We start from the raw sequence: 27,884 nt of genomic DNA, 5'->3' as shown, positions 1-27,884 counted from the left end.
GCCATCTTGTAGCGGGACCTGAGAGGTCGGTGAGGCTGAGTGGATCTCTCGGCGCCTGAGCCACACGGTGAGAGCTCCCGGGGCCCGCGCGTGTCTCTCGGTGTGTGTGTGTGTGATTTGTGGTCAGGGACCCGGCGGCGCGCGCGAGAGAGAGAGAGAGAGAGAGCGGCCGGTGCTCCCCCCCCACTCCCCCTCTCTCCCTCCTCGGGGAGGGGGGCACCGGCCTGTAAACCCGCAGCTCATTGGTCACCGGCCACTGAGACACCAGAGACACAGACACAGTGATACAGAGACACAGTGACATACATACACACACCCAGTGACACAGACACACAGACACACAGTGACACACACACAGATACACACACACAGTGACACAGACACACAGTGATATACAGAGACACACACACAGATACACACACAGTGACACACACACACAGAGATATACAGTGACACATACACAGATACACACAGACAGTGATACACTGACACACACATACAGTGATACACTGACACACACATACAGTGATACAGAGACACACACAGTGATATACAGTGACACACACACAGATACACACAGACAGTGATACAGAGACACACACAGTGATATACAGTGACACACACACAGATACACACAGACAGTGATACAGAGACACAGACAGTGATACAGAGACACACACAGTGATACAGAGACACACACACACAGTGATACAGAGACACACACACACAGTGATACACTGACACACACAGTGATATACTGACACACATAGTGATACACAGACACACACACACAGTGATACAGAGAGAGACACACATACAGAGAGAGAGAAGAGATACACATTCACTGATATATATATATTATGTATATAAAATACACACATCCACATAGTGACAGATCACCGAGTGAGAGACACCCACACACCACACAGGGAGACATTTATATACACATAGATACATAACAACAACGACAAGATTTTATTTATAGAGTGCCTTTCACGTCGGGAAGATGTCCCGAGGCGCTGGACAGTTGGGTCGGGATCCGAGCATTGGGGGAAATGGTCAGGGTGAGGGGAGGGAAGGGAGGGAGCGAGGAGGGGGTAGAGAGTCGAGAGTGGAGCTGAAGGCACGGTCAAAGAGAAAGGTCTTGAGACCGGCCTTGAAGGAGGAAAGGGAGGAGGCGGCGAAGGCACTGGGGATGGAGTTCCAGAGCCTCGGGGCTGAGAGGCTGAAGGCCACCGATGGTTGGGCGGTTGGAGCGGGGGATGTGGAGCAGACCGGAGCCAGAGGAACGGAGGGTACGGGCAGGTAGGTAGGGGGATAGTAGGTCAGAGAGGTAGGAGGGAGCGAGGCCGTGAATGGCCTTGTAGGTGAGGATGAGGATCTTGAATTCGATCCTCTGGGGGATGGGGAGCCAGTGGAGGCGAGCGAGGGTGAGGGCGAGGGTGAGGGTGGGAGTGATGTGGTCGCGGTGTCTGGTGCGGGACAGTACACGAGCTGCAGAGTTCTGAATGACCTGCAGTGTGGAGGGAGGTGGCGGGAAGGCCGGCGAGGAGAGAGTTCCCATAGTCCGGCCTTGAGGTGACAAAAGCGTGGACCAGAGCTTCAGCAGCGTGAGGGGTGAGGTAGTGCCGTAGTCTGGCGATGTTCCGGAGGTGATGGAAGGCGGTGCCAGTTGTGGGGCGGATATGAGGGAGAAAGGACAGCTCAGGGTCGAACAGAACGCCGAGGTTCCTGATGGCTTTGAGAGGTGGAGAGTGCAGCCTTGGATGCTGATGGTGTCAGCGCCTGAGGTGCGGAGGCGCTGACGACAGAATCTGCATGCAATATCAACAAGATTCTATGCATACATTGGAATCAAGGATCTGGGAGTTTTAGAAGGGGAGGAAAGGTTCCAGCTGATGTACAAGATATACAATGATCAGGTGTTTTCACTCTTGTTGCATTCACAAAGGTTTGATGGTTTATCCATTTTGAGATCAGATTGTTGGGAGTTTAATTGTAGGTCATGTGCACTGTTTACAGGTTGATTGGCGTCGTTCCTTCATCACCACGGATGCCAATCCTTTTTATGACTCGTTCGTCAAGTGGCAGTTTCTGATTCTAAAAGAAAGGAAGAAAGTCAAGTTTGGCAAAAGGTAAGTTTCGTTACGCCACAGAGACAGCAGTGTTTCTCTTGTCAATACAGACTGTTCTTTATCAATCCATCATTAAAATATAGAGATGTTGAATGGACGAGGAGAGTGATTTTTTTACACCAGATCTTTTCTTTCCTCAGATATACTATTTATTCTCCAAAAGATGGGCAGCCCTGCATGGATCATGACCGGCAGACTGGAGAGGTCAGAATACTCTTAATAATAATTATCGTTGAGATGTCTCAAAGCACTTCACAGAATATGTTGTAAATATATTTTGTAATATCTTGACTGTGTATTTTGTGAGCAAAATATTAGCTTGCGGTGACAAACTGGAGCCACCATTTTTCTCTTAGTCCTTGGCTTGTCTAGAGGCTGGCAATGTGTTTGCTCAGCTGAGGCAGAATGCACTGCAGGGTGATGATAGCAAATCTTAGTCGCTCCTAGTGGGAGTTTGTAGCTGCTCGCTTCTTCCTTCCTCTCCCATTTCTCTGTACTCCATAGAGGGCAGTAGAGCTATACCATTCCTGCACATGCCACACATCGTCAGGGTCAAGATCTGGAGCAGAAACTCTTGGACTCCCCAAACCTTCTCCTTTATAGCCATAGGACACTGAATCCTGGCTAACTTAAGAAACCTGAGGATGAGATTTTCCTGGTTTATGTACTTCTCAGTAATTATAATTATCCCTTGCCACCTTCAAGGGATGTCTGAATGCTCCTCTTCCCTGGGACGTTCTCCCGACGTGAAAGACGCTATATAAATGCAAGTTTGTTGTTGTTGTCTTCGACCGTGCCTTCGGCCGCACTCCCTGCCCTCCACCCCTCCCGGATCCCAACACCACTGCTCCAAATCCCTGACTGTCCAGCACCTTGGAACATCCTCCCAACTTGAAAGGCACTGTACGAATGTAATTTTGTGCTGTACTATTATAACAGACTGCTATATGTAAGCATTTTCTGTCAGTTGTTCATAAACATCTGATATACAGTTTTATTAAAGTGTTTTGATGTGGTAGATGCTAAGCAAGAAACTATATTTGAGATTGTAAGCAGATGTCGAAAGTATTGAAAATATGTGAAGTTGAATTTTTGAATTCACGTTTTTTTTTCCCCCTCTCCAGGCCCTCTGCGCTATTTAAGGATTTCTTTCTTGCGCTGCGTATTCCCCCTTCAGCACATACTATCTCAGAGCAATAGAGAAAACGGAGTAGCAATGGTCGTAGCCGTATATCACAGTATTGGTACCTTTGCTGTAGTACACGCTCTGAAAAAGACTGTATTGTTTGGGTTTGGAGGGAGCTGCTGGCGTGTCTAATGTATTGAAAGTTAATATGGACATTTGAGGAGCGTGATTCCTTGACCTTGGTAGTCGCTCTGACTTGCTGTCTACTTCTGTCTGCAGTGCAGAAGCATAACCGGTCCACAGCCACTCACAAATCCTACTCACTTCAACTCGTAACCATTTGATAACAGATCACTAGCATTTATAAGTTAGTAATTTAATCAAGCAGCTCTCATTTCATAAGGCACAAGAACAAGGTTTGAGCGCTGCTTCTGCCACTTTAAACTCATTGCCAGGCATTTATTACTTATTAATTATTTGTGCTCTACAAAAGTATATATCGTGTATATATATATATAAATGATTATCTTTCTGAAACAAATGCAAGTGATCTGTTATGAAGCATTGAGCATGATAGAGGAGATGTGACGGGTATAGTTATAAAGAAAAAGTTCATTGTGTTCTTTCAGTTCCTGCTTCTTCGTCTGTAATCAATTTACAGGAAGAAACAAACTGAAGTGAAAATGGTGACAAAAGGATGAAGCTATTCCTTTGAGGAAGGAGGAAGCATCTATTATCTGAGGCGGTAAAATGCCACTCTGACTGAACACTCTAGAGGTGATTTTTTAATACGTTTTATAGCTGAGGAAAGCCTCATGTGCTTGGACACATAACTGGTTTGTGTGGTCCTGGAAAAAAATATTAAGAGTGCTTTGCAAATACTGCATCTCCTTTCAGGGTTGAAATACCTTTGTTTTAAAGAAAAAAAAGCTAGTTGAAAATACTTTACACTGAAAATGCTTGCCCCTGCTTCCCATCTCCTGTAAGTGCAGGAATAACAACTTGTACGTATTATACTGTATGAATTGGTATTTTTGTTGAAGTGGGTTGGAGCCTACAACATATAGTGGTTCAGATGTTCACAAATTGCCTCAGCGTTGCCCTCGCAGTTTATAAAACAATAGCAACGCTTTGTGCCTAAATTACTATCCTGTAGGTTGAAGTTTCTTCTGGAGGGAGGAAATGTTTTTAATCTCTTCTCCTTGTCTATCAGGTATGGACCCTCAATATGATGGAGCAGAGATAACACTGGTGACAGAAGAAATTGAAGGCTGTTACAGCTGCACAAGAAGTTTTCCGCGCAAAAAGAAAAAGAAATGGAAAGATCAAAGTGAGGACGGTAGCAAAAAAGGCAAAAAGCCCAGGTGAATACACTTACATCGTCCTTGAATGCCTGATTTGGGAGGTAGCTTTAAATGGAGGGTGGGGGGAACATCGCTTACATTCAAGTAAAAAAGTAACAGGTAAAATTTATTATCAACTTTAGACCAGGCCAGGGTCAAAATTTTCCTCCGCTCAATGACGTCACTTTGATTTAAGCATTGCTTAACAGCTGAGCAATGAATGGAGGGATTACACACCCCAACAATTCCTATTCCTATTTACCCTATCATAACTTTGATCAACTTGAAGACTGTTATCAAGTTAGTTCCTATCCTCTGACAGATGCATGCTGGACCTAAGAAGATGGCAAAACCTCCACACATCGTACCGTTGCCTCCTAACTCTGAAAATCTATTGAAGGAGTGGCGCAGATTTCTAGAGGAATAAGGCTGTGGATCAGCGATGTTGGCAATTTGCCCTTGGAGTCTGTCGAGCATGCTGCTGCCAAAGTGTGACTTTGGAAAGTACTGGAAAAATTTACACTTCCCACTCACGTTATCGTGTATGTGATCAGTCTGCAAAATGTTCCATTGCCTGTAAAAGTGACATTTTATGTCCAATAACAAGAATTAAGACTCTTATTAAGGGGGACAAAATGCTCCTTATAACTGTAATAAAAACAGAAAGGCCAGAAATTAGAACTCCAATACAGTAGTTCTGATGAAGGGTCACACCTGAAATAAAATCAAGATTCTTAACCGATCATTCCTTTCATGTGACGATAGAACTGCATTTTCCACATTTTTTGTTTTATTACCTGACCCACATAGTACAGTACTTGCTGTGCCGTAGCTCAAAACCTGTAACAAAAACGATCTACATGTATATCGCGCTTTCAGGTCAGGAGAACGTCTCAAAAACGATTCATACAGTTGATTAGGAGCCCGAGCTACAACAACAAATTATATTTGTATAGCGGCTTTCACGTCAGGAGGACGTCCCAAGGCGCTGAAAATGTGAGGAGTGGAGGCTTGGTTGGGGGCGAGGGAAAAGGTGACCGAAAGCGCAATTGAAATTAAAGGTCTTAAAGTGGGGTTTAAAGGGAGAGGTGAATGGAGTTCCAAACCTAAACCTAGTTTTTGTGGTTGGTTTTGTGGCTAAATTTCATCAGTTTGGTTCACGGCCACAAAATGACAATTGAATTTAAAGAATGAGGGATTATGCTACAAGTAATATTGGTCCCGAAATAAAATACTTTTTGAATTATCCTGATATTAATAATCCTTTAGTTTATGTCCCTTCAAACTTGACCGTTTTGTTAGGGTGTGTATTTGGATAGAGTCCTAATTAAATTTTCCATATGATCCCATTGACCTCTTTGGCACCAAAATGCCGTGTTTACTAAGAAATTAAAAGATCTTGGAATGTTGCAGCGCAGATGCAAACCATTCAGCCCATTGAGTCTGCCCTGTTTTTCTCTCCATGTGAGCCAACCCATGTAATCCCACTCTCCCTCACGCCATGCGATTCATATCTTTCTCTTAATCATTTATTTCACCATCAAAATAATTAATGCACTGTGTGTACATCAGCTACAGTTTATGGGCAGAGAATTCCACATTCCATCAACCCTTTTGGTAAAGAGTATTTGTCTAATTTTCCCTTAACTCTCTTTGCGATCTGTCTTAACATTGGGCTCTTTTTGCCAACCAGTGGAAATAATCTATTGCTACTTACCCTATTACAACCTTTTATAACGACCCTTCATGTCACCGTTTCTCAGCAACAGCGGGAAGTCGCAAGTACACAATACATGAGCTGTGGCCTTATAAAATTCACTGTTCGCACATTGCTTTGTAATTTATTCCTCTGAATATAAACCAAGAATTTAATTTCCCATTTTTTATTGCCTCAGTTAACTTTGTGGCCACTCTTCGTGACATATCTGCATAGCAAGATCCTCTGTTTGTCTACTCCATTTAAAACCTCACTATTTAACCTGTTTTTCCTGACCCTATACACTTTGCCAAAATGTACTTATCGTTCTCCAGTTTGAACTGGATTGCCACCTATTTGCCAGTTAATCGATCGATATCCTTCTCCAATTTCTCACGAACCTCATTGCAGGTTGCCGTGCCCTCCGATTTTGTATCAGCAAATTTCGATAAGATGTTTTAACATGCTGTCTGTGTTTCAGGCCAGCATACCTATTGTACTATTATGATACTCACTTGAAGGTGCAGCAGGACTTTCCTAACTTGCCACGGTCAGAGATAAACAAGAAGATCAGTGAAAGCTGGAGACGCCTCAGTGTTGCTGAAAAGAGTATTTACTTGGAGAAAGCAAAACTGGAAAAAGAAGGCATCGATCCTGTAAGACCTTTTAATTATAATTTATGTGGTTTTCCCCCCCTCCCCCCAAAAAAATCTTCTCAATGCTTCAAGATATTTGACAGGAGCCTTTCATTGAGAATCGTATCACAATGTGGCATTTCCTAGTGTGAAAATTTTGCCCTTACGGACTAAAATGTCCCAGATCCTTTTGTCAAACCTGTGCTTCAATTACTTCTCTAAGTCAGTGTCTCCCAGCTAAGATGCTTTCATTGGGAAAGATATCAAAATAGTTTTGCCATTTTCACCCCCCCACTGTTGCAACCAAATGAATGGATATGAAATAGACTTATTTTTAACTTAATGATATTTGATTTTTAACTTGGAACTATCCATTTTCAATATTACGAGCTAGACTAAATTGAAGCGATTAAACATTACTTGGCTCATCACCAGTAATGCTGTGTCACGTTGTGGTTATAAATGATTTCCAGGTAGGATTTTTCACATTATGCTTGGGTGGCGTATCATCGCAGGGAGCTTTGGATGTCAAGCTCTTGCACTTGACACTGTTGAGAGCCACTGTTGACAAAAAAAACAGAACCAAATGAACCCTCATTAAAATGAACAGTACACATTAAAGCAGACTGGAATGAGTTTAAGGCTATAATCTCATCTAAAGGGTTGAGATGACCGGGATAAATCACTTGGTTTGCTCTCGGAATTCAAGGTCATCAGAACCCAAGTAGATAACTGCCTTGTAATCAATCACTTCTTAAGTACGCCGGCGTTTATCTATTGGCCTTAAAAGTCTGCCATTGCCAGTAGTGCAGCTTCTAGCTTGGAGCACACCCTGAGCCTTTGCCCTTTTTTTAAAATTTACTGCGTACAGTATTTGGATTTGACCAATTTGTTGGATAAAGTTACATCCATTCAACTTGTATTTTCTCTCTCTCTCTCTCTTGCAGACTCATAAACTAATCAGTACGTCCACAAGCGCTCCCCCTACGGACATTCCAGGATTCCGTAAAATTCTTCCACGCTCCAGCTATATTATAATTCCTACTTCTAACCTATCTGGAGATGGAACTGGTCAGCATCTCACCTTATCTTCGACACCAAGGGGAAGTGACGGAAGCACCGTCTGCCACGCTCTTACACACGATGCCATGCAGACACTATTCACAGTTAGTGGCACCCTTACAGACTCCCGTCTTATTGGCACGACCGAGGAGAGTATTGCAATCGATGGAATTGCAGATGAAACCTCTGCTTTCATCCATTCGGAAACGATGCAGGAGATTGTTGCTTCGGAGATGCTGTCCCAATTTCCCAGTGCAGATAAGGGTTCTGGAGAACTTGCCACCGACGCGATGTCTTTGGAACTAACTCATTCCTATGAATCCCCTTGCGTTGTCATTGAAGGGACTTTGCTAAACGCAAGCGGAGACATCTCAGACCGTATAAGCAGTTGTACTAACCAACAGAGTGTAGAGACTAATCCCGTGTTAGCCGTTTTATCAAATCAAATGAGCAAAACAACAGGAAACCTCATCTCTCATAATGGTATAGGACAGGCTATTAGTTTCAATAGCACCCAGGTAGGAGTCTGTGAACTTGTGTTCAACATCTCCAAAGTATAGTATAATCAGGTTAATAACTGAGACAAAGATTATATTATCTTCTGCTGTTATGTTTTTTCCCTTTGCCCTAATTTCCCCCGCCCACACTCCTGTTCGCTTTCCTCTCTGCTCCTGTGGGAACACAAAGTGCTATTGCCAGGCTCGTCATGACTGAACTAATTGGGCAATTCTTATGGATCCTCTCGCTTGTAACGCATGTGGCACACGCAGAGCACCGGATCATTGTTTAATTCTGGTAGACAGTCGGTCCTTCAAAATATTTGAACGTTTTACCTGTGACGAGAACACAGGCTTTAAAAATAGCCATTATTTCACTACATGGGATTATTTGTGGTCAGCTAATCCGTAGCCCAATCTCGTTTCCTTTTGAATTTGAAGCAGCTGAACGCTGTGGGTTGCTATATACTGTGTTGCAGTCACTTGTATGCCTTTCTCAGTGTAGTGAATGGCTTTTCTTCATTAGGAATCGCGTGAAAATGGTGCAACATCTACCCCCCAGTTCTTAATGTTGCCACTGGCTAATGAGCAATCTCCTGCAACTCCAGCGAAAAAGGTTAGTAAAAGTCCGACCGACAAGAGCATCACCAACAACAAAGTTACATTTGTATAGCGCCTTTCACGTTGGGAGGATGTCGCAAGGCACTGGACAGACAGTGTTTCGGACACAAGCTAGGGGTCGGGATCGTGGAGGGCAGAGGGGGAAGGAGGGTGATCGAAGGCATGGTCGAAGAGGAGGGTCTTGAGATGGGTTTCAAGCATGAGTGAAAGCTAAGGTCAGCTAACCGCAATTAGTCCAGACTCGGAACACAAGAAAATGTAGGGATAAAATAGGCCACTCGGCATATCTTCAAGCTCTCTTTCCAGGACAATCTGACCCCTTTTCAACTTTAAACTACCCCCAAACTCTTTCTAAATGATGCCGAATCTAAACCGTGTTCAATTCCCTTTGACTACTTCAGTTGAGCCTGTGAATCCATCAGTTAAGGTACAAATGTACAAATGTATAAGCATAAATTTAGCTGCTCTTCACAGAGATGCTTTTTAAATTCACAGTATGCAATCTTGGACATCTAATTAAGATTTGGCACAAGATGTCTCCTCGGTATTGATTTCCCTTATTATTTTAATATTCTAGATTTTTATTCTCCCTCCCTGCCCAGAGAGAATAGGTTTAAATCCTACTTCCATTCCCAAGATTATTCATAAATATTGTCAACGGCAAATGACACAGTTCTATAAATAGCAGAAGAAGCAGGATTCCTATCAGCCAGTGAAATAAATCCCAGTCATATCTAACCAAACAATTTCATGGTTCACAAGCAAGAATTGCATATCTGCCACTCATTATTTATCCACACACTCAACGACATTTGAACACTGAGAAAAGCATTGCATCGGGGGGGGTCAACTATTTAAATTTACCAGTTCAACTTTTTAAAGATTTACCTTCCTACTTTTTCTAGGTTTCTTTTTGGTCAATTTGATCGGCATTAATTTAACTTAACTTGTAAATTTGAATGCCAATGATTATTTGTTATTTGTTGATTTACTTATTGATAATGAAAATAATACTTTACCAGACGTGAAACTTGTCGAGAGAGAGTTCTTACAGTACTTTTTATATTCCTCCCATCCCCCTATATTGTCATGTTGAGGTAATCCATGACTGTTAGTGGCATACTGCTGTGCGCAATTGGCTGCCGGGTTTCGCCCACAAATATACGGTCAATTCACTTTACAATCTATTCTATGAAGCACTTTGAGACATCGAGAAGACGTGAAAAGCGCTATATCAAATGCAAGGATTATTATTATTATTTATTATTATTATTGTGGGATATTAAGCGCTCCGGGATGCTACACTGGGTGAAGGACCCTATGTAAATGCGAGTTGCTGTTGTTGTATTGTGTTTTGGTCAGTATCGCTTGGTTTGATAGCATGACTCTGTGCGGCCACACTCTGGCACGGGATACAGTGTTTGTATCCCGTCTTTTGATTTCTGATATTTTCTCTGAAATATTTGCATCCTCTTCGAATGCAGTTGATCTGCTTTGCGGCGAATTAATATTGTGTTTAAAACCCTGTTCACTCCGCAGTCCATCTTTGCTCAGAAGACAACCTACACACGCAGAGGACGAGGTAGCTGCCCGAACCCAAAGTGTCAGTTTACTTACGTGACGAGACACAAACCCCCCCAGTGTCCAGCTTGTGGGAAGTGGCTGGGAGGCAAATGGATTCCAAAGGTAATTTGGTAAAGAAGTTGAGGTGTGGCCTCTCAGTTTACTGACATGATTAAGTATCGTCACCTCCATTGCAAGGGCATCGGGAGTAACTGAGAAATAAAAATGACTATAGTAAGAACATGAGCCTGAGCCCCCAGTCATGCTGGAATGCCAGGAAACTATTCATCAAGGTTCAAATCCAATCAAGTTGCGGAACGGAGAATAGCTGGGTTTTTACAGTCTGACCTTCAGCCTTCCTGCCCCCACCATCTGAAGCTCCATCCCACCGTTCGCCTCGCCCCTCACTTGCCTCTGTCAAGATCTTTCTTCTTTGACTGTGCCATCAGTCAACCTCTCATTCCCCCTTGCCCTCCACCCTTCTTAATTCCAGCTTGGATGCAAACCCTTCACCCTCCAGTTCTCCCGACAAGAAAGGCATTGTATAAATGCAATTTGTTGTTGTTGTTGTTGCATCTATCACTTATATTTTTAGTGCATTAAAATTTTCTGTGCATTTTTTTGGAATATTCTCTTTGAATGGTTGGTCTGCAAAGGCACAAGCGTGATTGGAAGGGCACCTTGTGAGGACAAGATTCACCCACACCGCCGTCTGTTCTGTAGTATTTTTTCCCTCCCTTTAAACACCCTTGTCATAAGAGAAGACGAAAGCCAGGCAGCTTGTTCAAGGTTCAGTGTCAGTGTAAGAAATCCCATCTGTCCTTGCACCGAATCTAACATTTCTTTTTGGCAATTTTACAACAGGGCAAGGAACTGCAAATGCTGAAAGTCCATGTGGAATGTAAACAGGAGAAACAACACAAGGTGGGTCCTAACGCTGACATCTGTGCGGTGGTCATGACCCTATTCCTGTTTCAAATCCTGGATTGCTGCAAACCTGCTGAGGCTCTTTATAGGAAACATCAATTTGTTGTTCTTGTAACTCTGGCGACTGAGTGCGTTTTTTTAAATTCAGTTTCCAGCATTGTGGTATGACTCTTTGGCAGCGCGTCAACAATGTTCCTGTATAAATCTCTTGACGATGAAAAGATATAAAGTTGAATCGGAGAACTTGGTGAACTGAATATGTTATTCATTCGCAGGATTTGTGACTAAAGGAACGAAAATGTTTTTACAATTCTAGCTGTTTGGAATCTTTCTATGTCTTTTCAAAAGATCTAATTAACAGAAAATCGTGATCACAATCAATAAGTAATCCGTTTCTTCTCCACACTTTAGTCTCATGGTGAGAGGTTGTAACTGTGCAGATGGATTTATTTGGCTTCACATAATGTAACTTACCAACTATTGGATACTTAGAGAGATAAGGTATGATATTTGGGAAGTGCTGACACATTTTATGAGCAAGTCAAGTCAGTCACCGCTGGAGAAGTTCCAGCAGACTGGAAGCAAACAAATGAACCGTAAACTTTTCTCTGGTTTAACTAGTTTAACTAGTCACTACTAGTCTTCATCTAGTCAATATCCCGGCCGGATTTATTTATGTATTTATACATATGCCTAACTCAAAATGCACAGTTACTTTACAGTAAAATCATCTGGAGTGCTTTGAGACCCAGTGACACGGCACTATATCAAAGTGCAGTTATTATAGTTTGTGTATTGAGTTCTCATTGTTGATTCCTTCTTTCAATGAACAGGGAACAGATGAAACTGTAAGCACAAAGGAGACCGTTCAGTCCAGTTTGGAAAGCTCACAGGCTGTATCCCAGCTTCTGAATGTAGCTTCAGAAGATCAGAAGGAACAAAAATCATTACAGACCAGCTGGCAACGAACATTGAGTGTTAAGGCCAGTGAACCTGCTGCAGTGGGTGAGACTGAGAAACGGACACAACCAATTCAGCTGAGTAATACAGCACATACTGGGGAATGTGAGGAGGACGAACAGCCTGGAGATGCCACAAAGGAGCAAGAAAACCAGAAAACGCCAGGAGCCAGTTGTGTCCGTAACGCCAATGGAGTTAAGATCACAAGACTGGCACCAAGGTCAGTCTTTTGTCAAGTAAAGACCTGTTTACCTAGCGGTAATTCGGAACCCAGGCTTTATTCGATTAGTGGAGTGCTTTCCGGGGGTAATAATCCCTTCCAAAAAAATAAAAGATAAAAAATATAACGTAAGTCACTTAATCTACGACTGTTTGTGGAACACTGCTGTGCTGTGTGCAATTGGCTGCCGCATTTCGCTCACAAAACATACAGTCAATTCACTTTACAGTATATTCTGCGAAGTACTTTGAGTCGTCTCAACAAAGTCATAAGGATTATTAGAACATAGAGATTTAGGTAACAAGTACTGTGAAGAAATGATGGCTCATTTTGCATCAACTCTATAATATAATAGTCCTTGTATTTGATATAGAGCCTTATCACGTCATTGAGACGTCTCAAAGTTTTTCACAGAATAGATTGTAAAGTGAATTGACTGTATATTTTGTAGGCGATATCTCTCTTCAGCAAATCACTTCAGAACTCTGAAGATTAATTTTGCTACCACCTCCCTCCCCTACCCTCCACACCCCATAATTTACAGTGCTGCTGAAATATAGGTTGCTAACCAGCATGGGATAGATGTTAGGGCGGTGTTTTTCAGAAATGAAAGTGAATCAGCTGATCCAAAATGTTTGCTGGAGCACTATGTTTAAGAACGCCACGTTTTCACTGAGTATTTTGTGGTGTTCACCGCTGCAGTTCGTCTAAGCAAAGTTTGCCAGGGCGAGGAAGAAATAAAGCCAGAGTGCGAGCGAAAGCATTCATATCGACCGGCACTGCCCGCTCACGTCCACGAGTTATTCTGCCTGCAGCTCCGTCTAATACAGGTACGCTCTGCTCTCTTTAAGTACTCGGTCAATCTTAACTTGCCTGTAGTTGTCTCAAGTATTTCTCTCAACTCTTGTGCCTCTCAAAGGATGAATGCTATTGTGGGGCAGGGGAATAAGGCAGGAAATCTCACAAACTAAAACCAAACAGATCCCCTTTAATGCCATGTACTTCCTAAAGGAATTTGCATTGAGTTTCTAACCTGGTTATCTATTGTCTTGTCCCCTTATATATATATATATATATATATATTTATAGTGCCGCAGTCTGAAGTCGCCTATATTCAAGTGGTCACTGTGCCTGTCAATCAAGCAGATACAACGGACTCCCCAATGGCTTCAGCCAGCAACGGAGTTCCAGGTACGAACTATTTTAAAGTTGGTGTAAAGTTTCCAGCAATAAAAGATAATTATATTTGCTGTAACGAATCGTTCAGGAGTGCTCTGGTGAACGAGTCAACTAGCCAACGTTGTGGTGTGCCTGAATTAGTTCTATACACAGGCCTCAGATGGCATCTATCTAATGAGTGACCCGACTAAGTGGAGGAAGAGTCTTACAGAGTTATAGTTGTGAAAATGTGCTAAAAAATCACCATTCTTTTTTAGCCAGAAGTTCCACTGCAAGGAGCATGATGAGCTCCCCTCCCCCGACAGGCCTGAAACCCAGCACCTTAAAGCAATTAGGGCATTCGGTTTTACGGGTGAGCCATACAAATGGGGAAGAGCAGGCGAGTATTCTACATTATGGCAAAACGGATCATGTAAATCGGTCACTGTGTGGACAGTGGGGGACGGAGGGGAGAAATCTTATCTACAAATTCGACAAAAGTTGTACAGTTTAAAACAAACTTACAGGCACTTTAGATACTGTAACTTGGTTTAAAAGTGGCACTGTTTATCAGTAATACTGACTGTCGAAACTAGGATTGGGCGACATTTAGCCATACAGACTGCTTCGCAGTGAGTAGGAATTCAGTTTTAGTTGATTGTTGAATCGCTTTCTGGGGGTAACAATCCCTCCAAAATTTTGTTTTAAAAATAATGATAATAATTTGGTCACTCAATCTGTGACTGTTTGTGGGGACGTTGCTGTGCACAATTGGCTGCTGCGTTTCTCCCACAAAATATACAGTCAATCTGCTTCACAGTATATTCTGTGAAGCACTTTGAAACGCCTCGAAGACGTGATATGGCGCCATATCAAATGCAAGGATTATTATTATTATTATTTCACACACACAAATAAAAGCTAGCAATTGCTCTGGCAGAATCAGAAATGACTGAAACATCAGTTGCCACTAAGGATCCAGCCCTCCGCTGGGCACCCACCTTTCATTACCACGCTGCTAGTCGCACTTTGGGACGTTCTGACGTGAAGGGCACTGTACAAAATCGTAATTTGTCGCTTGTTGTTGCTAGAAGTTGTGTTTTGTTTTGCTTCTAGACTGAACTAGCACCTGCCCTAGACAAAGGAGCATCTCAGCCTAGTGCAGTCTCCATCAGGAGCATCTGCCTGACTCCACCAAAAAACAACAAAGGGAGCACTTTTGTAAGTACAGCTACACACCGGCTGTAAAACGTGATTGTAGTTTCAGCAGAAATATCCTATTTGTGTACGTTGCTTCCTTTTTTCAGCTCCCATTCGTTCTTCCACAAACGTAAGCCGAGTTTGAAATGGAGCGTATTTTTGCACGCGATACGTTTTGGGGGACAATTATGCTCATTGTTTTTAGGAGGATGGATTTTCTTAAGTTCTTTTCTCTCCTCCTCCTTGCTTGGGTCTCCTGGGCTACAGGGCATTTGTACCACTTCTTATCAGTGGTATGGCACGTTTCTCACTTTTAACTTGCATCTCAAAATATTTGACTTTAGAATATATTCTGTGAAGCGCTTTGGGACGTCTCAACGGCATGATAAGGCAATGATATATCAAAATATATATCAGAATGATACATCAAATGCTATGATTATTATTATTATTATCTCCTTTGTAGAAATTCTAGTAGTATTCCATAACTGTTAAGACTTCCATAGTTGAACATGTGGTTCAGATGCAGGATGACTGTTTTGTTGATGAATATTCTCTTATTTTATTATTCTTAAGGATCTGGGTTTGGCAACCTGCAGAGGTAAAGGAAGGTGTAAAAATCCAAGGTGTACGTATGTTTACATGAATCGATATAAACCAGGAATTTGTCCGAAATGCGGCTATGACTTTGCAAGAGACAAACACGATATAAAGCCATCAAAGCCCGTTGTAAGTACTACTTGTAGGATATGTCGAACAGTGCTCTTAACAGCAGGTACCAGCTTGCTTGAAGAATGCATTTGCAAGCATATTATGGAGAGTGTTCTTAAAATATTCTAAAAATCTCTTCGACGCGATGCTCCGCAGGAGAGAGGGAGGATAGGTGACTTGGTCTTCGGCACTGCTGGCCACCTCTGTTTAAATTTCCCCTCTGTTCTGTGGCGATGTCCTGCATCTTCATCTCTCCCAAAATGTGATTGTTCCTTTTAAGAACATGTCATTGAAAGGTCCCGTATATCTGCAAATTGTTGTTGTTGCAAGCTGTCGAGTGCTTGGTGCTCTGGGGCGCTAACCTGCATGAGGGGCGCTCTCTAGATGCGGTTTGTTGTTGGTTTTTTGGTGGCCAGTTGCTGTGAAAATCTTCTTGAGCGTCGTAATCTGGAAGCAAATTACACAAGAGGCTGATTACCGAGAAAACCATTTATTTTAATTTCAGATAAACGATGCACTTTCCTCGGGTGCGGTGAACCCAGATGAACCATTAACTCAGGCCCAAAAGGACTTACAACGTCAGACCACACTGCTGCTGCTCAGGAGGACTGTTCAGATCCCCGAGAACGAGGCTGAACTTCATGAAATTTTCAGTCTAATTCAGGAACTTAACAGCTCACAGCTGATTTTGTCCACAGTCAACGAGACGATAACTCTCGAACAGAATTCCTGGCCTAATTACTTCGAGTCTACAGCCACCGTGTGTGGCCTGTGTGACAACCCTTTGTTCAAAGATGAATGCAAGTAAGTTGCATCAACTTAACTTGTTGACTACTCCCATTTTTACACCTGATTTTAACGCTGTGTATCAAGTTGCGCGGCTTTACTTCTTATGTTGTGGGAAGGAAGGATCCATCGAAATGTTTCTAACAACATAGCAACTGGGTAGCTGTTGTAAAAGAAAAAAATGACTCAACTTTAAACGTGAAACAATAAGGAAGGGGGGAAAATCAAAAAAATGAGCTGTGAAAATCTGAGCGGTTTGGGCTGAAACTCTGGGGTTTATCACTTAACGCGGTAAAATGTCGGCACTGGAATTTGGCCTGAATTACTGATGTACTGATTTTTACCCCAGTTCAGTTTTTGCCCCCGAGGAGTGCTGGTTGTTGACCGAAAGCCAGTTTCAGGTAGTTTTAGTTCAGACGAAAATGTGTCTGAATCCTCAGTGTCTCGCACTTCATAACTTCACTGACATAAACTCAGGTAAGAGATATAACCCTTCATTACACTATTATAATCTTGCATTACCGGTTGGTTACTTTTCTGGATTTGGGTCAAATACCGAACTTGTTTAGTTATGCACACCACCGCTCAACCCAGGTTACTTTATGTTTAATGCATTTTGTTCTAAGATTATCATTACATATTCCTAAATAATTCTAATTTTAAAAAAAATATTCTGATGCTACCAATTTATCGCCCGTAAAATACACAGTCAATTCGCTTCATAGTATATTCTGTGAAGCCCTTTGAGACGTCTCAGAAGACGTGATAAGGCGCTACATCAAATGCAAGTATTATTATAATTATTATGACTGATATTTTAAAGATGTTCTTATTATTCATTTGCCATCTCAGGTTTATTTAATATTGGCAACAAGCTTTTGGTCAGCATGGACTTGCTATTCAAAATAAGAAGTCATATCAAGCTTGGAGAAGATCCAAGGGATGTAACCAGCGCCATATTAGAGTCTGTCCAAAAAATCACAGGTAGATTTAATGTTTTTTGTGCAGCTTGCCTCAACTAGTCTTCGTCGTGGCGTTCAAAGGCGGCTCCCAATAAATTGTGACCAGGTGGTAGGACTTGACTTTGTCTCTTCAACATGGTTTACTGTTGCGATGTTCGAGGGACACTGCCTTGCTTCTGCCACTAGAGACCCCTTGTAAGCTACATAAATTATCCTGTGGCAGTAATTTGATACTGTGGAATTTCAATTTTATTCCGCAAGTCCTTGGGCTATATGCCGTCGCTGTGTGGTTTTTTTTGCAGTTCGTGATCATGACTCTTTGGGATGCTTTGCTTTTTGTTGTGCGATCTTTTTACACGCCTGAGCTTCGGAACTGGATAGTATAATGGAAGGGCTCGGAACCTGAAAGTCCTGTGAACGGGTGAAAAGCATTGCGCTGTCAAAAGCGATGTGGACGGGAGCAAGAATCAGATTCTGATGGATTGGAGTAACTAATGTTGGCGAGGAATAAAAACGTGTCGCCAGAAATGTTGTAGCTTCGAGACCTCTCGAGTGAATTGAATTTGTGTGCAAAGGGCTGGGGTGAATAAGTTGGGAGAGCTGCACCCGTCTTCGGAAATGACAATCTGAAAAGTATTTAGAATCCCGGCTAGGATTTGGAGTCCTGTAGCTCAGTGGTTGGAGCACTCGCTTTGCGAGCGAGAGACCTGAGTTCAATTCCAGGCAGAGGGCGAAACCTTGGGCAAGTTTCCTTACTCCACACAGAGCCTAATAATAATCCTCCAAAACCAAAAACAATAACAAATTGGTCATTTTCAATCTACGACTGTTTGTGGGACATTGCTGTGCGCAATTGGCTGCCGCATTCGCCCACAAATATACAGTCAATTCACTTTACAGTGTGTTCTGTGAAGCGCTTTGGGACGTCCTCCCGACGTGAAAAGCGCTATATCAAATGCAAGGATTATTATTATTATAGGATGAGCATTTATAATGTGGCTCCAAACATGTTTATGAAGCGAGAGATCCAAATTTTCTGCAACAGCAATCTAGCTTGTCAGAGTTATTTTTATTTCAGCTCTTAAAGGGGCACGGAAGTTGGGCGGGTATGGGATACTTTCTGCTCAACCAAGACATTTTATCCGGCTTAGGGTTAGCACTGGTATGAAACTATGCCAGCAGCTTTTATGACCGTGTTCTTCCAGCTTCAAAGCGATAGGTAACCTGGAAACACTTATTTTAGTTAATGTGTGGGTGGGAAAGGCAATCAAGGGCCCATTTCGGACTGGCTTTGGGGAGATGGAACAGATAATACAGATAAAGGACAGGAGTGAGCCAAGAGATCAACTTCTCAGAAGGTTCTACGAAAGGAGTTCAGGCAGAATGACCGTTGATGTATGTGCCCGTGTGCGTGTTCTATTTTTATTATTTCCCTCGTTCCTTGTGCACAAGCACTTGGCTCCCCTGACGGCACAGCTGAGGTTAGGAATTCAGTTTATAGGTCTAAACCATGCCAGACAACAACTTGCATTGCCATAACCCAGGAACATCTCAAACATATGTTCAATGTGGGATTCCAATGAACTCTTGTCATTCCTGATTCACTTCTAGAAACCTTGAGAGATTTTAGCATTAAAATGACATTGTATTGACCCCTAGTTTGACAGTTTTATTCCATTTTAGATTAATCCTGGTGGATGGTGCTCCTGTACTGTAGACAATCTGGAATGATCTTGATGATTCCCCTCCCACCCACCCCACCTCTGTTTATGTATTTCTGTCCACAAGAATTTTTAAATTTTTTAAAAAGAAAAAACAATGATTTGATTTTTCAATTCCTCGATTTGTTTTTCTTTCCACCTGAGATTTAATCTCTTAATCACATTAGAATTAACGCTGGTTTGAAGTTACAGAACAGGAATTCAGAGTGTTGAAATGCTTTCATACATGACCTAACAGAGGTAGCAGGACGTGAGCTTGCATGTCTACTGTGAAGGTTTGAATATTATGTCCCCATCACGTTTTAATGGTAACTGTATTACTGAAATCAATCCTTATTAGACCACTGAATTTAATCCTTTCACTGGGTTACAACATTTTAGTGTGTCTGATAAATGGACAGTTTTATCACTAAAAGGTTATGAATGAGTAGATGCTGAGTTGGACTTGTTCACCAGTTTATAGTTTCAGTTGTGAAAAAACAGTCCAAGTCTTGTTGCCTTGATGACCTGCCCAAGTGATGCATTCATCTTATTTTACCCCTAAGCTATCACAGGATTTTATGTAACATTTATCTTTTGGGGGGGAGAAAAATGCCCTTTATTTAATTTTTTTTTGAGAAACGTTAACTGAGAGAATGTCATTTTTAACGGTGAATTGAAGAAAATGTGATCCTATGTCTCTACCACATTACAGCGTCCCAAGGTAAGCGCTCCGGGACTTTACCCTATGTGAAGGGCGTTATAAAAATGCAAGTTGTTGTCGATGCCTTGCTGGGAATTGGCACGTTAGAATCCGAAGTTCTGGGAGAACTCGTGAGATCGGAAGCGGAATGTGAAGCGTTGAGGATGCAGTTTCACACGCGGAACAATTTATTTTCCAGAGAAAACGATGTCGGAGGAGCAGCTGAACCAGCTTCAGGAGCTGCTGTGCAACGGGTATTGGGCGTTCGAATGTCTCACCATCCGTGACTACAATGATATGATTTGTGGGATCTGCGGCGTAGTGCCCAAGCTGGAGATAGCGCAGAGCAACCCTGCAAATGTTCTTGCACTGAAAAACGTTGAGGTGCGTTTGACCCGCCAAGATCATTCTGAATCTTAAATTGTGTGGAAATAACGTGAGGGGAATAATCCTAAATCATTCTCTTTATACCCTATAAACCGAGCTATTGATGTGCTTGGGTGGACCCTATTTTGCTTGAAGGGAGTTAGTGGCTTAGCAATTATTGTTGAAGCATGACAGTGTAAATCCATTCGAGAGATGATTGGATGCATTCCCGGAGAGAGAAGAGACTGAGGGCTAAAGTGGGCACACAGGTGTGACAAATCAAAATGGGGGGGGGGAGAGAAGGTTGACTTCATGGGACGAATGGGGTTTTCCTGTTCTTAGAAGGTAATATATTATCTTTATTTCTCTTTTCTCTATTGGGGAGAGGGAAAGAGGGGAGATGTGGGTGACAGAGGAGAGGAGTGGAATGGCAGGCAAACCTTAAATCATCTCTACACTTTCCCCAAATAATGAAAGTCAATCTGTGTGCTATCTATGATCCAGCCTTGACATGCTTCCTTTCCACTTGATGATCTGCTGTTTCCTAACCGGGTCTATTACACTCCCCAGTTTACATGGCCAGATTTCCTCACCTCCGACGAAGTGAACGCTGAGGATTTCTGGTCCACGATGGAGAACGAAGCCATAGAGCAAGCTGCGTTTCCATCCAGCATTCCTATCACAAAATTCGATGCTTCCATAATTGCTCCATTCATCCCACCACTCTTGAGAGGATCGGTGGTGGTTAACAGCGAGAAGGATAAAAACCCGCATCCGCAGAGGGCTGCTGGTGAGAGACTGCGACTTTACTGTAATTAATCCATTTCTCCATTAATCATTATCACCTTTAAGCTTCCCACAATAGACGGGGAGTAAAGTGCTCTCACACACTGTGTATCTGTGGATCCGGAATCTGGAGATCAACAGGGAAAAAAATTATACAACAGCTTTGTTATGAGCAGCCCCTTATATATCACTGGTTTGCTTAAAATGGCTTGGATGCACAAAATGGCCAGTCCTAAAAGTTGGCCATCTTCTAGGTCAAGTCCATGTCACTTTCTGCGCTCTGCACATGCTCACTGTGCACAGTGCAGGAAGCGATATTGATGGCAAACTGATGTCCCACAAGTTGGCCATTCTTTGACGAGCAGGAAAATGCCACCACCATTCAAGTGATCGGTCACATTACGATGCAGAAACAGTAACACCCATTAAAAAGCAGTTGGGATTTTTAAGGACCCACCCCAGCTACCTCCTTTATTATAATAATAATAATCCTTGCATTTGATGTAGCGCACCATCACACCGTCGCGACGTCAAAGTGCTTCACAGAATATACTGTAAAGTGAATAGACTGTGTATTTTGTGGGCGAAACGTGGATTGAGTCACCAAATTAGTATTTATATACTGGGTTCTACTGTACTGTATATATCCATTCACAAAAGGGATTTGTATCCTGACCTTTTTAGTTTTATAAAATTCGCAGCAGTTTGTGAGAGTTCTCCTGAGTGTGGATATTTCACCTCAACGTAACTAACCTTGGAACATCCGAACTTTTAACAGGAAATCCAAGGACACTGGTGAGGCTGCTGCATGACGGGGTTTTCAAAGCTGAGCAACTGGACTCCTACAGCGAAGAAGAGCTAACTAATCTGCTCATTTCGTGTGACATTCCAATTCATCCCGGCGACACCAAGGTAACTAGTCTGTGTCCGGACAGAACGTAGGAATGAGAAAAAACAGTTTGGCTCTTTCAGAATCCGGCGTGACCGTTTTTGTGCCCCAGACGCATCGCGCCCGTCCGGGGTGAGTTGGGAATCTGTGCAAATACATTTTGAAGTTTCAACTGAGACCAGACTTCAGTCCCATGTTATGGAAATACTGGAGCAAGTCGGCTTCCTAACTGGCTGATTTGTTGCAGTAAAGAACATGCTACGTTTTGTACTCTAACCCAAATCCTGCAAAAGACTGAGTGGTGTTCATACTTCTATCCCTAGCATTTTTAGTAATTGTCGGAAGGGATATTTCAGTTAGAACAATAGTACAATTAATGCAATAAATAACCAAACATTCTGCATAATTATAAAATGCACCAAAAAAAATGTACATTTATAAATTCGCTCTCCCATTGTTTTTTAAACTGGGAGTATCCTAAGGTATTTGTTCACAACGTTGTCAAGGGTTGCTTTTTTTTCCCCGCGTAAAGATCCTGGTTTAGAAACCAGGAGTTTACTAACGCAAGACCTTCCTGTGCTGACTGCCGCTGTGTGTACAGAAACAAAATAAAGGAAGGTCACAGAAGAATGGATCAAGGCAGCTGGAAACCAGGAGACAGACTGCAAGTTCGGAACGCTCCAGCAGTGCAATCGCTCAGAGCTCTGGAGAAATGTAACGCACGTCAAAGAAATATAAGCTACAGGCGTGACAGGAATAGTGTGTTCACACCTGTGAGGCAGGCAGGTTGTGATTTTGTTGCTTGGGAGGTGATCCCAGTAATAAATGCTCTCTCCCTGGCATTGCTTATAAGTAACTCAGATATAATGTATGAATTTTTGGCTGTGTAAATATTATTATCCGAAAAAGAATTTTGGACTAAATCCCATTTCTCTTTCACAGAGAGTTTTGTTACCTGCAAATGGGAAAAAAATATGCTTTTGGTTTATCGGGCAGCAATAAAATAGAGTGTTTAGTGAAATGAATTATATTATTAACTTTCATTTCCAGATTACTAGCTTGGCTTACTTGGTAGCATTCTTGCCTGTCACCCAGAAGGTATGTGGGTTCAAGCTACCCGTCAGGAATTTGATCCTGTCATCAAGGGCAAATATTGTATTGCAATGCAGTAGAATGTCATCATTCGCCATGAGGTGTTAAACTAAGTACCCTTGTGGCTGGTCAGGTAGAGAAGTTTAGAAAGGTTTCAGAAAACTTTTTAGGACGCAGAGAGATTTAAGATTGCAGCCTGTTTAAGATTATTATTTCATGTTCAGAACTATAGAAGGCTGCTCACGATGAACCACAATTTTCAAGAATGCCAAAATCTTGTGTGTGTATATATATGTATATAGATACAATGGCTTCCCCCCAATGCAGAGATAAACAGCTATCAAATGATTTTCATGTTTAGACCTCTTTGACTTTGGCTCTCAAGCAGTTTAAATGATTCTTTCTGATGATTTCGGAGAATTAAGATGGGTTGTTGTCTGATTGGTTCTGTTCCAGTGCACTGAACCCGAATTTTCTGCCTTGAAACCCAGCCAGCACTTTAACATCTGCCCAGCAGCGACTGCCAAAACACTCAGAAATTGTTAATTTTGACATTGAACCGTCTGGAAAGAGGTCCATTGTACACATTCCATCGGTGAAAAAGCAATGATAATACCAGAAACTTTGTCTCTGTCCAAAAAATCTAAATGTGGATGCGTACAGTATGTATTCATTTATGTTCACAGTGGTGTTAAATTTGAGAGATTCTGCAATATCAGAATTCGTTGGTACAACGAATTGATACTTAAGGCGCCAAACAGATATTAGCAAGACCAAGCTTGTTGGCGAGACAAGAGTGTTAAGTGATCGTAGAACACAAATGCCAATAATAAATGTATTATGTCAATTCAGATCCTTCTCGATAGAATTATGTTGCAATGAGATCTGCATCAGTGTCTCTATTCTTAATTTTTCTTCATTTTCAGTTACTGTTACATTATTTGTATTCTACCATTTACTGACGATATTATCAGTTACAGCTTCATTTTCTATTGCTTACTTGGCTCTGTAACTAACTGTCTCTTTCTCCTTCTTGGGCGATCTCTCTCTCTCTCTCTCTCTCTCTCGCACACAGTTGTATATGCAAACTTGGATCTTCTTCCAGCTGTGGTTACAATCACCAAAACACTTCTTGATTTCAGCGCATGTCAATCTGAAGTCTTAAAAAGGCATATGCAGTTTGGTTTGCTTCTTAAAATGGTCTCCTTGAGTATATTTAGTCTCGACGCCAAAGTAAACAGCTGACAATCAGATCAGCTTTTCTTTTTACAAACAACACACCCTCCTCAAAATCCTGCCCTAACATAACCTTGGACATCATTCAATGAATGTTAGATTCCTTCTGGTACCTTGTGCAAGGGATGTGTGAGCCTACATCTGAGTATCTGCAGGATGTTTGGCTGAGGAGCATTACAGATTAGCCCAAATTTCTTCTCACACACACACACACACGCAAACTTTGAAGCAAGGCTCACTGGATAGTGATGGAAGATGTGTTTCTTTTGGTTCCCTATCCCAGGATCACTGAAGTCAATTGTAGTGCCCTAATTTGCAACCTTAAAGAGATCAGCTGCTTAGCTTTTTGTCACATTTGCCTGTTGCCGTGTTTTGCAGGAACACTTGCATTCTTCGTTACTTGCCTTGTATTCCTCTGTGCTGGAGGGATCGCCTTTGGAATGCAGAACGCCTTTGTGTGATGTGACTGGGGGAAAAGTCTATAAATCCTGCCTGCATCAAGTAAGTTCTGATTTTGAAAGCGAATAATCCTGTTTTTATTATTAAGTGGTCATAAGGAATATCTAGATTGTTTAGTTTAACAGGTGTATGCTGCAGATGACCTTGATGTTAGTCATCTGCTTGATTCATTCCGTGAAAACTAACTGATCAGAACTTGAGCCTTCTAAAAGTTTACATTTCTGTGAATTGGAGACCAACATCTTTGGCCTCTTGTTTGCTATGTTTTGCAGAGCAGAGGAATTTAGCTGGAGAGAATTTCCAAATCTATGTTGTCTGTGTAATTTAATTGCTGCAGAACATTTCACTGATTCCCACAGTGCCTATCTGATTACCCAATGCCTTAGCTCATTTTTTCCACCATCCACTTGTCTATTTATTTCCTAAACGCTGAACAGCTAATTAATCCCTGATTCTGAGCTAATGACCATCAGTCAACAGACTACATCAAAGCAAAAGGCCCAGACTTTTCTACCCACTTAATACCAGATTTCCACGAAGGTTATCTTAATGTGATGACGAGCAGAGATAGAACAGTAGTTCTTCACAGGGAGGAAAAATGGACAGTGCCCTCTGTTGAAGAATGCCATGATTAAAAAGAAAGGGCATAAATTAATTATAATTGATTAGAAACCTTCTCTGTATTTTGTACAGTTGAGCTTTCAAGGAACCTGTTCACAAAAACCTCGCCATTTAAGAGTTTTTAACTGTCAGTTTAAGTGGGAGCTCCGACGTAGCAGGAAGAATAATTGCCTCGATACAAGCCGTTGATTTACAGTTTTGTTTCAGTGCATACAGCACAGTACGTAAGCTCTCTGGAACACGACCCTGCGTGAGGGGTGCTGCATAAACGCAAGTTGGTTCAAAATGTGTACACGAATAAAATTCCTTTTTTTTTGCTGTTTTGTACCCAGGTTCTGTGTGGCTCAAAGTACCTTGTGAGAGGAGAATCCGCCCGTGACCACATTGACCTTCTGGTATCCTCGCGTCACTGGCCTCCCATCTACGTGGTGGAGATGGCACCACAGGTGCATTAAACGCCGATGTGCGTTACCCGGAACTCACCAGACAAATGTGGGAGCACAAACAAGGCTGCTTCTCGGACCCGCTGGAGCCACCAAAGGTTAGATCAATCGGTGGTGGCCAACCTTTTTTGGTCGACCTTTTCTTGATCGATGGCCACACCATAAACATCTCCCCTCACTCAGTAGCTACTGGTAACAAAACACTGATTGAAAACAGACTCGCCCAGACTGGCGCAAATATTCGGTGGGCCACTCCTCGATGGCACTCGCGGGCCGTGGGTTGGTCACCAGTGGGTTAGACAGTGTTAATAATAGACTGACTTAATAATATTAGTCTTTGCATTTGATAGAGCGCTGTACCACATCTTCGAGGCGTCTCAAAGTGCTTCACAATACTAGACTGTATATGTTGTGGGCAAAGCGCGGCAGCCAATTGCGCACAGCAGCGTCCCCACAAACAGCCGTGATTTGAAGTGACCGATTTATTATTTATTTATTTTTAAAAATTGATGGAATTATTAACCCCCCGGAAAAGTGATCTTCCAATCGACTAACAACCAGGTTCCTACTTACTGCTAGGCAAACACTGCCAGTATGGAGTAAGGAAACTTGCCCAACAATAGACTTGAAAGATGACGTGCTTTACTCCACGCCTGGTGCTCTTGAGAAGTTGTTGTTGTGTTGCTCTTTATAGAAAGTAATAGGAAAACAACAACGACGACTTGCATTTATGCAGCGCCCCTCAAGCAGGGCAGGGTCCCAGAGCGCCCAGGTAATTGTAAGCAGCGTAAAGCGGGTTTAAAGCCATGCCTCTGTTTGCAGCTCGTTTCCTGCCCGGAGCTGCTGGAGCAGCATTACATAATGGACGCGTCTTTGCTGGAGAACAGCCTCCAACACCCCATCACCAAGTCCTCGGCCCGAAGAATCGTGCACCGCAGCACGGCCCAGGTCACAGAGAGGGACAGCATCGCGAGGCACCATTCCGCCACCCTCTGCAGCGAACTGGATTCGTACAGCGACGTCCTGGACGCCCTTCCCCACAGCAAGGTGAACTCTGTGCGGCAAAAGGCAATTCAGTTCGAAAACGCTACGTATTACTATTTATACAACCGGCTGGTGGATTTTCTCACCAGCAGAGACATCGTGAACCAACAAATCAACGAAGTGCTGCAGAGCTGCCAGCCTGGAGAAGTGATCATACGGGATAGTTTGTACAGACTGGGGATAGCGCACCTGAACACGGAGAGCGAGACCGAGGAGCTGGCGTAGCCCGCCGCTTCTCGTTCGCTCGGAGCAATTAAGGAAAATGATCTGTCAAGTAATGTATTTATTCACTACTTCTATTTAATTAAAAAAAAATTATTTGCGTCTTTTTTTTCCCCCGCTTCTCTTTTGTGCACCTTCTGTAGGGTGAAGAGCAGAGATGCACGGTTAGATTACGTTCAGGGCCCGGTTTAGAGCGCCGTGGAATCATTGGCGTCTGCGATTCTTTCACTTAAGCCCTCGGACTGAATTTTACTTGCAAACCCGAAGGCATTTTCCACTCGTTTCACATGAGTAAGGCTTGCTCATCGTGACCTCAGCAGGGATTGTTAACATAAAAACACCATCACCGAGTAAGCTGTGCCCTCGCACTTTCTCGCTAATGTTTCTGATCTGTCTGCAAACCCAAAGCGCGGGCGCGAACTGAAGTTGGGGAAGGAGGGAGCAAAGGCAGAGGGATTGAGGGAGAGGGTTTTGGGGCTGAAAGAGCAGCCGCCGATGGCGGAACGGAGGGCACGAGGGACAAGTAGGAGGCAGTCGAGTGGAGGCGATGGGTAATGGGTTGGGGAGTAAGCAGATCGGAGAGGTAGGAAAGTGCGAGGGCACGAGGAGATTTGAAGACGGAGCGTGAAATCGATCTGTTTGGCGATAGGGCACAGAGTTTCTGGGTGAGTGTGCGGAATGAGAAGCATTCAGGATTTTGTGTACCTCAAGGCAGTCCACT

The 27,884-nt window shown here is 42.7% G+C and overlaps 1 protein-coding gene across 1 annotated transcript; it reads left to right on the top strand.

Moving 5' to 3' along the window:
* On the top strand, positions 1–27,267 carry LOC103184141 (HMG box domain containing 3). Its single transcript, XM_007902012.2, is given in 23 exon segments — positions 1–67; positions 4,475–4,625; positions 6,782–6,956; positions 7,883–8,515; positions 9,021–9,110; positions 10,655–10,801; positions 11,543–11,602; positions 12,439–12,785; positions 13,488–13,615; positions 13,875–13,976; positions 14,222–14,316; positions 15,060–15,164; positions 15,720–15,872; positions 16,360–16,658; positions 16,990–17,117; positions 17,493–17,624; positions 20,205–20,389; positions 20,942–21,161; positions 21,936–22,069; positions 24,753–24,875; positions 25,787–25,898; positions 25,901–25,995; positions 26,720–27,267. Coding segments are annotated over 22 exon segments (4,059 nt in total). The 5' UTR covers positions 1–67; positions 4,475–4,476; the 3' UTR covers positions 27,167–27,267.
* The last annotated feature ends 617 nt before the right edge of the window (positions 27,268–27,884 follow it).

Source organism: Callorhinchus milii, unplaced genomic scaffold, assembly GCF_018977255.1.
Source record: "Callorhinchus milii isolate IMCB2004 unplaced genomic scaffold, IMCB_Cmil_1.0 Scaffold13, whole genome shotgun sequence".
NCBI lineage: Eukaryota > Metazoa > Chordata > Chondrichthyes > Chimaeriformes > Callorhinchidae > Callorhinchus > Callorhinchus milii.
Note: the sequence above shows the minus strand (reverse complement) of the source record. Positions and strands in the feature narration are given on the sequence as shown.